Here is a 15,005-nt window from a genome sequence, read left to right on the forward strand (position 1 = left end):
GGGTTCATTCATCAGGATAAAACCTCTAAAATTGCTTTAAAAAATAAATTTTTTATTTTTCGAAGAAATAAAATTATAACTAAATTGCTTTAAACTGCCGTAAACCAAGTCCCTAAGCTAAATATTCAATAGTATTGTTCTATAATATATAAATGGTTATTAACTTTGCTTGATGGTCTTGGAGGTAATTATAAATGCATAATGCACTTCAAAGCATCTAAGATTTGCATTTTTAAGTTTCTTTATCATATTTATGTTTTACGCTAACTACTCTTCAAATATACACAACATTAAGAGTCTTAGGGGAAAATAATATTTTTATGTGGTAAACCCTTGATTTAAATAAAAATTGATTCACAAATTTATAGTGACAATCATATCTCAAATTAATGTTGTACGTCCATACACACAAGGAAAGGACTTCAAATATAATTAAAAAAAAATAATTTTAGTTCAAATAAGGAAAGATTTAATAAGTATTAAAATTTTAGTTGATTTCAAAGTACTAAATTTCAGGAAAATAATTAAATGATAACATTAATTACTCAAAGTGCTAATTATTAGGAAAATAATTAAATGCATATTCATACATAATAGAAAATTAATTAAATGACTATTTTACCTAGTGTGAACTCTACTTTTAAAGGGTAAAAAAGGCGAACGACATTTTGTTAAGGGCATTTGCGCTTTTAATATAATATAATATAATATATATATAAGTTTAATATTAAATATTATAATTTGACAAAAACTGACGGACTTCGGTCAATATTGTAATTAAATCAATTATATAAATAATTTAAAAATCAATTACGGAATTGGACCAAATTTGGCCCCAAATCAGCGGCCCAAACGCGCCAAAATTTCCCCTCATTTCCCCCCTTATTATTTCCCCTTCTCTTCTCTTTCTCCTCCCTTTCCCCACTCCCACAGACCAGCCATCGGCCGCCGTGTTCCGCTACCGAAAATCGCCCACAGGCGGCGGCCGTCGTCCAAACCACCCCAAAATTTCACCCTTTCTTCCTCTCAACCTCCTTTCCATGAATCCAAACCCCAAATCCTTTAAATCCCTCTCAATCCCCGTAAATCTATGCCTAACCGAAACCCTAGGCGCCGCTCACCACCCCAAACTCCAAAATTTTTACACCACCGGTCTCCTCTCACTCTCCTCTTCTCCGTTCCATGCCCCAAAACCTTCAAAACCCCTCCAAAATCCGACCACAATTCCGCCGAATTCCGGCCAGCTACCTCCTGCCGTTACTGAGCCTCTTTTCTAGCATGAACACGACCTCGTGGCCTCTCTTTCTCCTTGCCACAGTGCTGGAATCAACTTTGTTTTGCCAAAGTTTGTATTTTTTGGCATTTGACATCGAGAAAAAGAGGTGTGAGATCGATTCGCCGTCTAGTCGTGTTGTACTACTGGTTTGAAGCCCGAGCGTTTAGGTAAAATCCAAATCCCTTGTTCATCAATTTTAGTCTTTCTTTGTTGACTGATTTTGAGATTGTTTTTATTTGTTTAGTTTAAGTTCTGTTTTTTTTCTTCTTCTTAATTAGTGATTTTAGTCGTCGTTTGTTGATTTTGAATTATTATGTTGTCCGTTCTTTTAGTTCTTTGTTTCGATCGGTTATCTCATATTTTCTGCTAGTGGTTTGAAATTAGTTATAGATTCAAGTTTGTAAACTTCAAGTATAGTTTCTGTTAGTTCATGTTTAGCTCGTCCTGATAATTAACTAAAGTTTCAGCTTTTCGGCATAATCACTTGTCAATTTGGTTACTCGTTTGTTTGAGTTGGCGTTATTAGTTAGTCGTTTGTAGTTGTGAATCAGTGATGTTAGTCTTCTCTCGGTGATTCTTAGTTTAGTCGTCTATATGTTCGAGTTAGCCATATTATTTCGTCCCTCGCTACTGATTCTGTCAACTTCGAGTAGTCGCTTTATCGGTTTAGACTCGAGTATATTAGTTTGAATTATTATTAGTTCAGGTTATTCAGATTGTGTTTTAGATTCAATTAGTTGATTAACATGTTATTTATATTGTCGTCGTCTTTGATAAGAATCCTCTGTTTCGTTTAGTGTTAGTAACTGTTAGTTATTTGATTCAATTAACTGCTAGATTGTGCTTTAGATTCAATTAGTTTATTAACATGTTGCTTATATTGTTGTTGACATAAGAATTATCTGCTTGTTTATTGGCATAAGAATTATCTGCTTGTTTTCTTTGTGGTGGCTCATGCATTCTTCTATGAGCTCTTGTCCATGTACCCTTAGTCCAGAAAATAAGTATGTAGTTTCTATTTTGTGCAAAGATTAATCTGGTAACTGCGATAGGGCTTTGTTTCAGTTTATTTGTGAGTTAGTCCCATATCATGGGTTCGAACCTTTCTGCCACACACAAAGCCTGGTGTGGCAAAGAAGAATGTCGGGCCTGTACTCTACTGGAGTTATAGTCTTGCTATAATTCCAAAGAAAAAAGAAAAGGAGGTTGACAACTAACTTTTGGTTGTGGTGCACACCCTTATTGGCGTTTACCATATGAAATCTACTCCCTTTGCTGGTTGCTGATGCATTCGTTTAATTCCTGGGCTATCTTAATTCCTCCGATTCAAGGTCAAAAGTTATAGTTTGTTTCTGCTTTTTGTGAAGGGTTAACATCAAGCTGAATAGAACATTACATTTTGTCACATTGTCCATTTTAAGAATTTAAGTTGATGAATTACTTGCAGTTAATTCGCAGTTCATTCTCTTTTGTTCATTACTCATGGTTGTGATCTTTGGATCGGTAGTATCATACCAGTCTTCTGTAATTATATGCTCATATCTCTTTAATTAAAGTTTCAGCTTTTCGGCATAATCACTTGTCAATTTTGGTTGTTATAGGCTCTAATTGGTAGTATTTTGTTATTGAACATTTGTATAGTTGTTGTGGTGGTTGGCGTTGTTGTTATTAGCGTTGTTGTTGTGGTTGTGGTTGTTATTAGCGTTGTTGGTTAATTGTTGTTGTTGGTTAACTGTTGTTGTTGTTGTTGGTTAATTATGGTTGAATGGCAGCAATGTAATGCTGCCATTATAGGATGGATATTGGTTGTAATTGGCAGGTGGTGTCGGAAATCTCATTTTTTTTTCCAGAAATTCAAAATTTCCGACCGAAGTTGGTCGGAAATTTTGAATTTAAATAAATTAACAATTTATTACAATTTACAAATAATTATATATTTAAATAAAATTATTATATATTTAAAATTCCGACCGATTTCGGTTAGTATTTTGAAAATTAAATAAAAAAAAATTTAATTAATACCGACTGATTTTCGGTCGGTAAATGCAGTTTGACTGTCAGTCAACGCATTGAATAAACCGACCGTTTTCGGTTGGAAATTTCCGACCGATTTCGGTTGAAACTCCTTAGTGACCATAATTTTTCCGACTAATTAAAAGCGGTCGGAAATCGGTCGCTTTTTCTCCATTTCCGACCGATTTTGGTCGGTTTTCCTGGACGAAATTAGCCTAGTGACTGTTAGTTATTGTGTCTGAGTTCGACTCTTCCAACAAGATTAAGTAGATATATGTAAGAATATTACTTGTACTCTAATTTCTAGCACTGTATAAAGATGAACAACAACCCATAAAGGGTGTGTGTTGGTTTCATATGGGTAAAGACATGGATTTAACCATGAGATTATTGGATAATCTCAACCTTTTCATTTTGGGACAACTACTCAAAAACAAGATTCATGAATTCCTTCACATTAAAAGGCAATTGCAGGGATCCATTCATGTTCAGATCCTTGCCATTCCATTTCAGAGTTGTTACAGCATAAAAAAGGAAAATATTATATTGTATTATTGAAAAATGTTTGCCTAGTGAAGTTATAGAGAAATATTAACACCACATTCCTAATAAAAGAAAAATATTTTATCAATAATATACTACAATTCCTCTTCAAGTGATAATAACTTATAGAGAAGAAAAGATAGGGAGGCCGGGTAGAGTATAACCAGCATCAACAATAAAGATATTGCCAGATACATAGTTGGAAGAGTCATGGACCAAATATCTCACTAGTGAAGTTAATGCTGGATCTGTGGTTCCAAAAGTTTTCAGTGGAACAGTTCTTGTTGCTACATTCTTTAGCCAATCTTGTTCTACTAGTTTCTCAGTAATCTCCGATTTGAAAAGCCCTGGAGCTATTGCATTCACTCTAATGTTGTGTTCTCCCAATTCTAATGCCATTATCTGCAAACGTACAGATATATCAAAATGTCAATTTAGAGATTTCCGAAGATGGGAAAGCAAGAAATGTTAGTCTAAGAAAACAGATATTTTTAAGAAATAAATTAGAAGCGACGAAAGTTATAATTCATACAAAGTTAGCACTATTTCAACTTTCTCTTTTCATAAAATTTAAAGGAGTAGGGGTGTGTTTGGTATGACGAACATCATTTTATGGAAAATATTTTTTTAACGAAATGCCTTCTGGTTGGAGAGTTGAAAATATTTTCTACATAAAGAATCATTTATTAAAGTTCGATAATAATATAGCAAATAAGTGTTTGATTAAAAATTGTGTATTCAAAATTGATTATATTATTATCGAACTTTAATAAATGATTCTTTATGTAGAAAACTTGGGATAATTGTCAAGGAGAATAACTTCCGATGGAAAATGATGGAAGTCATTTTTCCCGTTCGATGGAAACTATTTTTCCTGAAAGACATTTTATAACAATCAAACACCAGAAAATAACTTCATATCAAAAGCACCTTAGTTTTTATCATTTGGAACTTTTTTCCTTGGGTAAGATAAGTTTCAACATTAGGTTATAACCTTTGTCATGGAATCCATGGCAGCCTTGGAGGAGCTATAGGCAATTCCCCCACGCATTAAAGCTCTATTTAAACCAGAAATAGATGAAATATTAATAATGGAGCCTCCCCTTTTTGCAGCTTTCATATGTCTTCCAACATACTTGGAAACTAGCCAAGATCCTGTCAAATTTGTTTGTAAAGTATTGCGCCACTCTTCCTCAGAAAGATCTACTGCTGATTTTATTCCACCTATAAACACAAAAGTAGATTCAGATTATGGAGCTAAAGCAGCCTACCAAATTCAATAATTCTCTTTGGGATGAATAGGTTATCTAAAAGTTCAAAAAAGAAAACCATAAACTCTTAAGTAATTACTCCAAATAATTCTCCTAGTAAAAGTTCACTCGTCAATTCTCTATTTTAAGATGGGATGAACCGATGAAGTATTGCATTTTCTCCTCAAGTGTGGACAGGGCGGAGCTAGCTTGTGGTTCAATTGAATTTCTTTTGCCAGAAAATTATACTCTGAAAATAGTGCAAAAATAAGTTTTTTTTTTAATTATGTATAAACTTTTTAATCCACTTTGGCGTAAGGGGAGATTTTATTTTAATGGCCGAGGAGTTCAAAGATTGTTTTAGGTTACAGTTTTTTTTTAAGTAAATAGGTTACAGGTTGAAATCTCATATGTGACCTTTTCTTTTATTATTATTATTGTATGAATTTCTAGCTCCACTACAAGTGTCAAATATGAGTATTTTATGAGTATCATGCAGAATTACTTATCTGAAGTTTACAACCTTAGTACTTTACCAATAAAGTTGACTATAGGAACTGACCTTACCATAGCACTTTTTCTCAAATTAAATGCTAAAAAGGGGTTACTTGTTAAAGTGATAAAAAAAATCTTTTTAAAGAATTCTTTCATTTCTGGTGAAAGGTTTTTGTCCTACTTATAGTATAAGTCGTCCAGCCTATCAATACTTTGTACACACATTAAACCTAACCTACATAAGTTACCTCTAACACCAGCATTGTTAATAAGAGCATCAATGTAGCCAAAAGCATCCCAAGCTTTCTTTACAGATGCTTCAATAGTTGGACCATCAGCAGTAACATCAAGTTCAATAACCACTGCTCTAACAAGTTGAGTATTTGAACTTGCCATTGTATTAATTTCATGACAAAGGGATTCCAAGCGGTCCACCCGACGGGCGGCCGCCACGACACTACAGCCTGCCCTAGCAAGGTCAAGGCAGAATTCACGGCCGAGCCCCGCCGATGCACCGGTGACAAACACCACTTTGCCTTGCAATTGGCGCCAAGGCTCCAAATGGTCTGCCATATTGCTCTTTTTATGAGTTGTCATATTGCTATGGGACTTGCTAGGAGTTTTTCGGTGTTTACTATGCTGTGATGGTTCTAATCTAAGACGTACATTTATAGGTGTGAATTAGTGAACTGAAGATGTACATATTTTTAAATAGAAAAACGTGTTTCAGATGTATGAATAAGCTATGGTTTGTAGACTTGCCTGTGTAACGTACCGTGCATGATCCATGAGTTGATAAGCTCCAGCTGGCTGTTAGTAGACATTAAACAAGAGGTAGTTGAATACCCATATAGCCCGTACTTCTTCCCATTTGACATCCCGGTTGCCTTACTCTATAAAGTTTCAAGTGGACACCTGAACTTGATTAAATATATTATTTTAAACCCTTTCGACCATTGAAACTTATGTGGTATTAACTAAATTGAACTGGATAATATGCGTGTAATGTACGCGAAAGAGGAGAGTGAGCACTGGTAATTTTGATTTAAAAGTTTAAGATAAGAAAAAAATAAAAATAAAAAGCAGAAATTAAAGTTAAAAAGAGAGAAGAAAAAAAAAGGGCTGAAGAGTGTCCTTCCTCCTCCTCCCTCGTTAGTGTCGTCCATTCCCCCATCCCTCATTTCTCTTCTTCTTCCCCTCCATTCTTCTTTTCATCTTCTTCTTTCTCTCTCCATTCTTCCGGTGGATTTCAAATGAAACTTATGAAGATTTATTGATTCTCTGTTACATGCAGATGTGATTCTGACTTCTTCTCCTTATTCCCCTTTACTCTCACTCACATGGTACGTCACAATTTCCTTAAAATTGTAAGAACTATGCTTTGTAAATAAAGAATCCAACTTTCTTTGAATTGGGTAAAGATTCTTGATGAATTTCATTTAATTTTGCTGTAATTTTCAAGTTTAATTTGCATTGGAACTTCTATGGGATATTGACTGAAAAAGGGTATCGTCATGGTCTTATTGGTAATATTCATTGAATAAATATTCGAATTTTCTTCAAATTGAGTAAATATATTTGATGGGTCTTGTTTATTTATCTATAATTTTGAAGTAAATATTTAATGGAGCTCTCCATCAATGGTGTGACCATAGATGGATACTTTTCGTGAAGGAAAAATGAAGTAGTTAAAGGAGTAAATCATGAAAAGAAATTAGATAATTTTTAAATAACGTGAAAAAAAATAAATTGTTATTTTATCATAAAAAATCTAACGGGGTCACTGATGTGTCATTCACGCCAAGCAAGTGAGCCACACACAGCCGTGGAGGTGTTTAGAATATCATGTTTGAACAAGTTCAGGTGTCCACTTGAAACTTTATAGAGTAAGGGGACCGGGATGTCAAATGGGAACAAGTACAGGTGTCTATTAGGATATTCTGCCCTTAAAAAATGCTCAACATGGGAAAAGAAAAAAGGTTACATCATATCAAGCCTTATCTCCGCGTACAAGTTACTTCTTCTGTTTCAATTTAGATGACACATTTTTCTTATTAGTCCATTCCAAAAAGAATGACACATTGTTTTACATTTGAAAATAATTCAACTTTAAACTCTTCATTTTACACATTTTACCCTTAATGAAAAACTTTTATAACTATACAAATGTCATGACCCACACAACTTTTATCCCTTAAACCTTTAAGATCAAAAGTTTTTCTTAGATTCTGTGTCGAATCAACTACCTCATATAAATTCCAACTGATGAAGTATAAAAATAGATGAGCACAAAGGTGTAATTAATTTGACTTTGGGTATTTCGTAAAGCACAAAGGTGTATAGCTATTTCTTTGTCAGTCCACCTACCATTACATAAAAACTACTACTACCTCCGTGAGTTTAAGAAAAAGAAGAAGGCTTTTAAAATTTGTGGTCTCAAAAATTTAAAGGGTAAAAGCTTTGTGGGACCATGACATTGATGTGGTTATAAAAGCTTCTCAACGAAGAGTTTAAAGTTAAATTATTTCTAAATTTAAAAATGTGTCATTTATTTTAGAACAGACTAAAAAGAAAAGTATCTCGTCTAATTTGAAACGGAGAGAGTATCTCGTATGTCCTCATAATCATCAGATTCAAATGAATCATCCTCTTTCTTTACATTAAAAGATAAAACGTATAGATAAATGTATCAATGAGGAAGACTCCATAGCGTGTTCCCTAACTTGACCAACCCAACTTGCACCAGGGACGCAACTAATTAAAGGGAAGGATCAGGTCATTATTAACTTCAGAAAGTTCAACCAAAATTTCCAAATTTTCATTTAATGCCGCTATGGCTGTTTGATTTATTTGATTGAAAGTAGCTGATAAATTCATTATTTACTCCATGCTGTATTTGTTTCACTGTCTCAAATTTTGTTGTACAAAGTTGCGAGGTTTTCTCCTGCGTCATCTCAGCTCAAGGATGAAAAATGCTCTGTTTGGAGCAGTTTTATTTATTTTGGCTCGCTTTATTTGCCTTGTTTTGTTTGTTAGAAACCATAAATTCGTCACTGCCTGAGATTTAGATATAATTTGAGGTGCATTAATATAAACGAAAATAGCCATCAAGGACTTTGTACTTCAATTGAAGGCTACTTTTTTAATCTGGCGGCTGTATTTATAATTCGGCCATCAACTAAAGATTATACCATTGTAATTGGACGGCTATGCTTGTAATTTGGCATATTACTCTAGCTTTGTAATTTTGACCAGCGTTATAATTAGGCCTATTTAGTTTCGGGAAACTACCTGTCCATTTATAAGTAGCTTATTACAAAAATTAGCCAATTCACAAAATATTACTAATATTAGCCAAATGTTACCAATATTAGCCAATTAGCTATTTGTAGCAAAAAAGGTTAAATGTTTGCTTTTTTTTTTTGAGTAGGTTTTGTTAGAATAGATTGGTTACATCGTAAGGAGTTTGAATCTCAGTTTTGGGATGATTTGGTAGAGTTTTGAGGTTGTTTGAATTGAAATTCGAAGTAGAAGATGAACATGAAAAAAATGATATATGAATCACACGTTGTATTATTTGTGTATCACATGTGTATCATATTTGTATCAAATATGTATCACATGTATACCTATGTGTGTGATACATGCGCGATACATACGTCATAGAAGTATTTTTTGAACTCGATTTTAACTACGAATTTTGATACCAAATCAATCCAAATCACCTCCAATCTTTCTCAAATTTTGTATATTGACTCATCTATATGTTTTCAATGAATTTCAACTATACCCATTGAAAAAAGATCTTTTTTTTGCTTAGACTTTTGGAATCTTGTATATATTTATTTTGTATTTCATCACCTTATTTGCTACCTCACCCATGAATTTCCTTCCCGTCTTGCATCTAATATTGTTGATCACGCTTAAAATTATGGAATGAGATCTTTGCATGTGATTTTTGAAGAGAAAGAACTTTTTTTTTTGGATTTTTAATTTTTATATGTGCTTGGTTAGTTTTAGTAAGTCTATGATTAATGGCTAGAGGTTGGTAAGTTAGGGCTTATTTGAGACATTTATGTAAGATTCCCTTTAGTTTCCTTAATTTATGATCCAAAATTTAAATCTAGGTTTATCAATCAAATTTATAGTGAAGTAGGGTTAATCTTAGCCAATATTAATACCCAAAAGATAGACCAGATATTTTTTCTATAAGATCTCACATGTGTTATTGAGTAGCAATAAATGACAATGATAATGATATAATAAATGATTCAAGAATATGGACGATAGCAATAAATATCAATAAATGACATTTAAACAAATAAATGGATAGAAGTCACCCGACAAAGGTGAAATTCCCCAATGATAATGACGAGCCTTTTAATATTCGAATCCTCTTGGATAGGGGGAGATATGATAGATAAAGATATGAGGAAAACGTGAACTTTGTATGTGTATGATGAAGGAAGAATTTTCTGAGAATGTCTATATATTATTTTCTACAATGAATGTTCAATCCCCTCTACAACTATACATATTTTTATTTATAAGGGTACACGGGCTACAAAACTCTAAATAGTACAACCGGGAATATTCACTGAAATATTTTCTAGAGAACCATCATCACAGAACTAGCTGTTACTGTCACACCCCTTTTTTCACCTCACTAACCCATTTTAAAGATATAAAAGATTTTTGAAGCTCAAAAGGCTTTTCAAATTTGAAAGTGACAAAATACTTGTTTAAAAGGGATTTTCTTAGAGTCGCTACTTGACATGAATCTAGGTGTGCCAAGTCACCGTTTAAAAAATAATTTTTCCTTAAAAACATGTTAAGACTCCAAAACTGACTGCACCAGAGATTCTAGATAGGGGGTTCATTTGACTCGGAGAGAAGGGGTTAGGCATTCCCCGAGTCCCGGAACTAGTACAGTTGCGTACATGATCAAGTTGGCTTTTAAAAATATTCAATTGGGGTAAAAACACAGAAAAGAAAAATAAACACAAAAGCGACTCGAGGTCGTCCCCACCTAATAAAAAAAATAAGAGAAAAGAAAATAAAGTACTAAAAGAAAATATACTAAGAGTTCTGATCTATCCTACACTATGCTTCCTCCACGATATAGATTCGGCCTCCGTTTATATTTACTTCGGGGCATTCCTCCGTATAAAAGAGCATAAAAATATATACAAACTCTACAGGGCATCCTCGGATGAATTAATCAACTAAAGGGGCAACCTTCACCTCGAAGGAAGGCAAGCTTAAACGGTATAATATATGTCTCCCGACCCGAGTGAGATCCTAAAATTTGCCTATTTGTTTAATTCTTGCGGTCCTGCAGTAATTGTTAATTCGAACCAACCCCAAAGACGTGCCTGAAACAATGAAAAGGCTCTAACAGTTCTAAGCACGGCCATAAGCAACTTTTAATTTATTATTATTTCCATGGGCTTACTGTATAATTAATTATATCAATAATCACTTTCTTCAATGAGATAAATAATAAATAAACTAAAAGATAAGCTAACCCCCACAAAATAAGACAAAGGCAAAGTTTATTAAAATGAAAATGCAAACAGAGAATCAACCATACATTCCATTCAAGCATCAACAAGAGCAACGAAACCAAAGATTAGGTAGAGTTAGAAAATAGACCTCACGAAGCCGCAACAATCAAATTAATCGACAGAACCACACGTTCGGATTACACAGCAAATCGAGTGTTTGTTCCGCAAGGGACTAGAATCCGGAATCGCAAAAGGCAACCTCTTGAACCGAAACCCACTGATTTGGTCGACTCGTTTGAAAAGCGGTATAGCCTGGTAATTCAGAGTGATTGAACAGAGCTATGGTAGAGGGTGGTGAGACTCCATTATTTTTGGTATTGGAGTGAAGCTGGGATGAAGACCTACGGAGACGGCTATGGAACCTAATGAAACTGCCGATAGTTTACTTGGATGAAGGGTATTTCAAAGATGTATTACATAGTGTTGACGAAGAACACTGCCGATGTATTACATAAAATTTGTTGGAGATAATCTTTTTTTTAATCATGGACAAGTGAAGGAAATTGGTGGGAAGAATTGGAAAATTGTGGAGTAATTTTATTGGAAGGAAGAAAAAGAGGAAAAGAAAGAAAGAAAAATGGTAAAGATAAAATCAAAGTCTAATACTACACGAAAAATTTAACAATCTGCATGAACTATGGACACATATATAAATTTTGTAGACATACGTTTCTTTTCTCTTTTTTTTCACAACAAATAAAAGTCAAAGCTAATAAAGACAAAAAGACAAATACCTCTTTCTTTTTTTTTCTTTTTTTTTTTTTGCCTTTCGATTTTTTTATTTAAAACAAACAACCTTTTTTTTGAGTAGTTTTTAATTTGAAAGATAAAATAAAAATAACTAAACAAAATACCTATTAGCTAAATTAAAGGGAAATATCTTTTGTAGTTTTCATATTTAAGATAAAATAAAGCAAAAAAGTTTAAAATAATCAAAATAGTGATATTAGGTCTAAAACTAACATATAATCACTAAATGGTATAAAATTTCAGGGAGGGTCAAAAATTACATGTCTACAATTACTGCTTTAATAAAAGAGATGCTCGTCCTCGTCCTCTGTTGAGTTACATCGACCTCGTCGACGACGTATTTTTTCCTCATGACATCGACCTTTCGAAGCCAAGTTATCCCCTGTTGACCACATGTGGCAACCTTCGAAGACTTCCTTAATGTCGACCTGGTCCACATACAATCATGGTAGTTTTAGCCCATACAGTTAGTCCCTCCACTTGTTGAGGTCTTCCTCGTGGGCGAATTAAATGAGCGGATAACAACTGTCATGGTTGTTATAAAAAATGGGCGACATGGCGTTTTGCATACCGCATATTTCAAATATTAAATTTCTCGGGTGAATTAACTTAACCATCTTGTCAAGGAAAAGGAATGACATCATGATGTCATTCGTCATGATGACCCCTGTTCCGGATGCATCACATCGATTCACGCGCGGCTCTTGATTGGCTCTGCCGTTTCGATTCTAGTGACAATTATGATGAACCGTTTCGAATTCATTGCCCTCTTTTCTATAAATAGGGCTTGTTTTACTAGAATTCAAACTTTATCTTCTTCGGACTCTCCATCGAATTTTCTTCCCTTGCTTCATATATGTTCTTTATAGTTTCAGTTTTATTCTCCTAATTTTTCTCAATTCCCAAAGCCATGTCGAACATTCCTTTTGATATAAATGAGGAGAAGCAACCCATTCCGTTAGCTGTCGTATTTCCCGTTCATGGGGAAGACACCATCTCCGCCGCTAAAGAGGAGGCTCTCCCTTCAGTGGAGGAGATCATCCCCCGGAATCCCAATGCTAAACCTGATCTTCAACGACCGCCAGAGGTGGATGACTGAGAAATTTCAATCATCGATGACGTCTAAGCGCTTGGCTATTTCAAAGCCAAGTTTAGCATCCCCGGCCACATAGAGCTAATTCCCGCTGCTAACGACGAAGTGCATGTTCACTGTCACGACCCAAACTCACCTATAGGTCGTGATGGCGCCCAACATCCCAGCTAGGCTAGCCAACTAATGATTTAAACATATATTCATTTCTTTAAAAATTATCCGAATAATTAAACTCCTCAAACTTGAAGATATGAGAAAATAAGATAAATTAAATCCCAAGTAAAATAATTAAATCCACAATTCTACTAGTGTGTGTGCCAAGACCTGGTATCATAAGTGTATGAGCATCTAGTAGATTATACAAAATTTTAAATACTATCTGAAATAAAATAGACAGAATATAAATACAAGAGGAGACTCAAGGGATGTAGAACGACTCAAGAAGCAGCTCACTACTAAGTCTCAGGATATATGGGGTATGCTCCAGTAGGTCCTCCGATAGTACCTGTCTCAGGTCCAGCACAAAAGTTCAGCAAGCGTAGCATGAGTACGTAAACAACGTGTACCTAGTAAGTATCAAGCCTAATCTCGAAGAAGTAGTGACGAGAGGTCGACTTTGACACTCACTAAGGGTCAATAATATCATAATAGAATATAATTAATTAAACATGATTTTCAGGTGAACAACAATAATTTTATTAACAAGCAGAAATAATTAATTAATTAAATTTCAATAATTTTCAATTTATCAATTAACTTCACAAGCTGCAATTAAAATATCAAAGTATCAGATAATTATTATTATTAGGCACCATTTCTGCCGAGGTCATACGACCTGATCCAGAGTGTCGTATACACTACCGAGGGACGTGCGATGTGATCCATAGATGCATCTCAAAGTCCACTTCCGATCATGATGTCGTGTTAAAATCCCAATTCGTTTCCGAAAAATCCGAAACTATCCAAATGTTATATAAAATAATTAATATATGCTCAATAATTCGAAACTAGGCTATTAAATTAATTACCCAACCTAAAATGGTAAAATTTCTAAAATTCATCTCGGGCCCACGTGCCCGAATTCCGAAAATATTTGGATGAAAACGTTACCCATAATCTCAAGAACTCAAATATACAATTTTCATCTAATTCCATAACTATTTTCGCAGGTAAAATCACATTTTTATACAAATCTAGGTTTTTCATTTAAATCCTTGATTTTCACGATTTACAGGTTATAATCTACTCATAATCTATGTATTTAACTCAAAGCGTGTAGAATTAACTTATCTTCAAATTGCTAGTTGAAATCCTCTCTCAAAAAGCTCCAAAATCGCCCAAGAATGGAAAATATGGGCTGAAATATGGTTGAGCCCTGATTTTTAATACATTCTGCTGAGCAGCACTTTCGCATCTGCGGCTCACAAGCTGCTTCTGCAGCTGCGCATCTGCGGAAAATGCGTCGCAGATGCGGCTTCCCCCTAAGCCGGCCCCATCCGCTTCTGCGGCTTGTATATCGCATCTGCGATGCACTTCTGCGGTTGAACCTGTGCATCTGTGCCCAGTTCACTTCTGCGGTGATTTTCATGCACCTGCGGGCTCACACCTGCGACTGGCCAAGCGCAAGTGCGGTTGCAGCAGAAGCTGGAAGCTTCAGCTGTTGCTCCAAGGTCCAAAATCGATCCGAGCCTCGTTCGATTAACACACGAGGCCCCAGGGGCCCCGCCCCAAACATACCAACAAGTTTGAAATCATAAAACGGACTCGCTCGAATCCTCGGAACGTGTAAAACAACATCAAAACTAAGAATCATACCTCAAACCAAATTGATTCAACTTAAAATTTTTAAATTCTGCAAACTTACTCCGAACGTGCCGAAATATACTTATACTACTCGTAATGACACCAAATTTTGCATGCAATTCTTAAATCACCATACGGAGCTATTATTAGGCTTAGAATTCTAAACGGACCTCAATTATTCCAAAACCCACTCCAAACCAAATTTAAAGAACATT

At 34.6% G+C, this 15,005-nt stretch overlaps 1 protein-coding gene and 1 long non-coding RNA gene across 2 annotated transcripts; one reads left to right on the forward strand and one right to left on the reverse strand.

The window, feature by feature from the left end:
• The first annotated feature begins 843 nt into the window (after nucleotides 1-843).
• Nucleotides 844-2,727, forward strand: LOC104101514 (uncharacterized). Its single transcript, XR_687506.4, has 2 exons — nucleotides 844-1,443; nucleotides 2,329-2,727. It is a non-coding gene; the product is annotated as an uncharacterized lncRNA (long non-coding RNA).
• Nucleotides 2,728-3,817: 1,090 nt separating this feature from the next.
• On the reverse strand, nucleotides 3,818-6,234 carry LOC104101513 (uncharacterized). The gene is made up of 3 exons (XM_009608972.4): nucleotides 5,826-6,234; nucleotides 4,827-5,056; nucleotides 3,818-4,234 (listed from the first exon to the last, which is right to left on the reverse strand). The coding sequence occupies exons 1-3, from the start codon at nucleotides 6,172-6,174 to the stop codon at nucleotides 3,956-3,958; spliced, it is 858 nt and encodes a 285-aa protein (XP_009607267.1). The 5' UTR covers nucleotides 6,175-6,234; the 3' UTR covers nucleotides 3,818-3,955.
• Between the last annotated feature and the right edge of the window lie 8,771 nt (nucleotides 6,235-15,005).

The sequence above is a fragment of the Nicotiana tomentosiformis genome, chromosome 12 (genome assembly GCF_000390325.3).
Source record: "Nicotiana tomentosiformis chromosome 12, ASM39032v3, whole genome shotgun sequence".
NCBI lineage: Eukaryota > Viridiplantae > Streptophyta > Magnoliopsida > Solanales > Solanaceae > Nicotiana > Nicotiana tomentosiformis.

Coding starts and splice junctions, on each gene's coding strand:
- LOC104101513 (XM_009608972.4), bottom strand. CDS start 6,174: ATGACAACTCATAAAAAGAGCAATATGGCAGACCATTTGGAGCCTTGG. Junction 5,057..5,825: donor TAACAATGCTGGTGTTAGAG/GTAACTTATGTA, acceptor TTGTGTTTATAG/GTGGAATAAAATCAGCAGTA. Junction 4,235..4,826: donor CCATGGATTCCATGACAAAG/GTTATAACCTAA, acceptor GTACGTTTGCAG/ATAATGGCATTAGAATTGGG.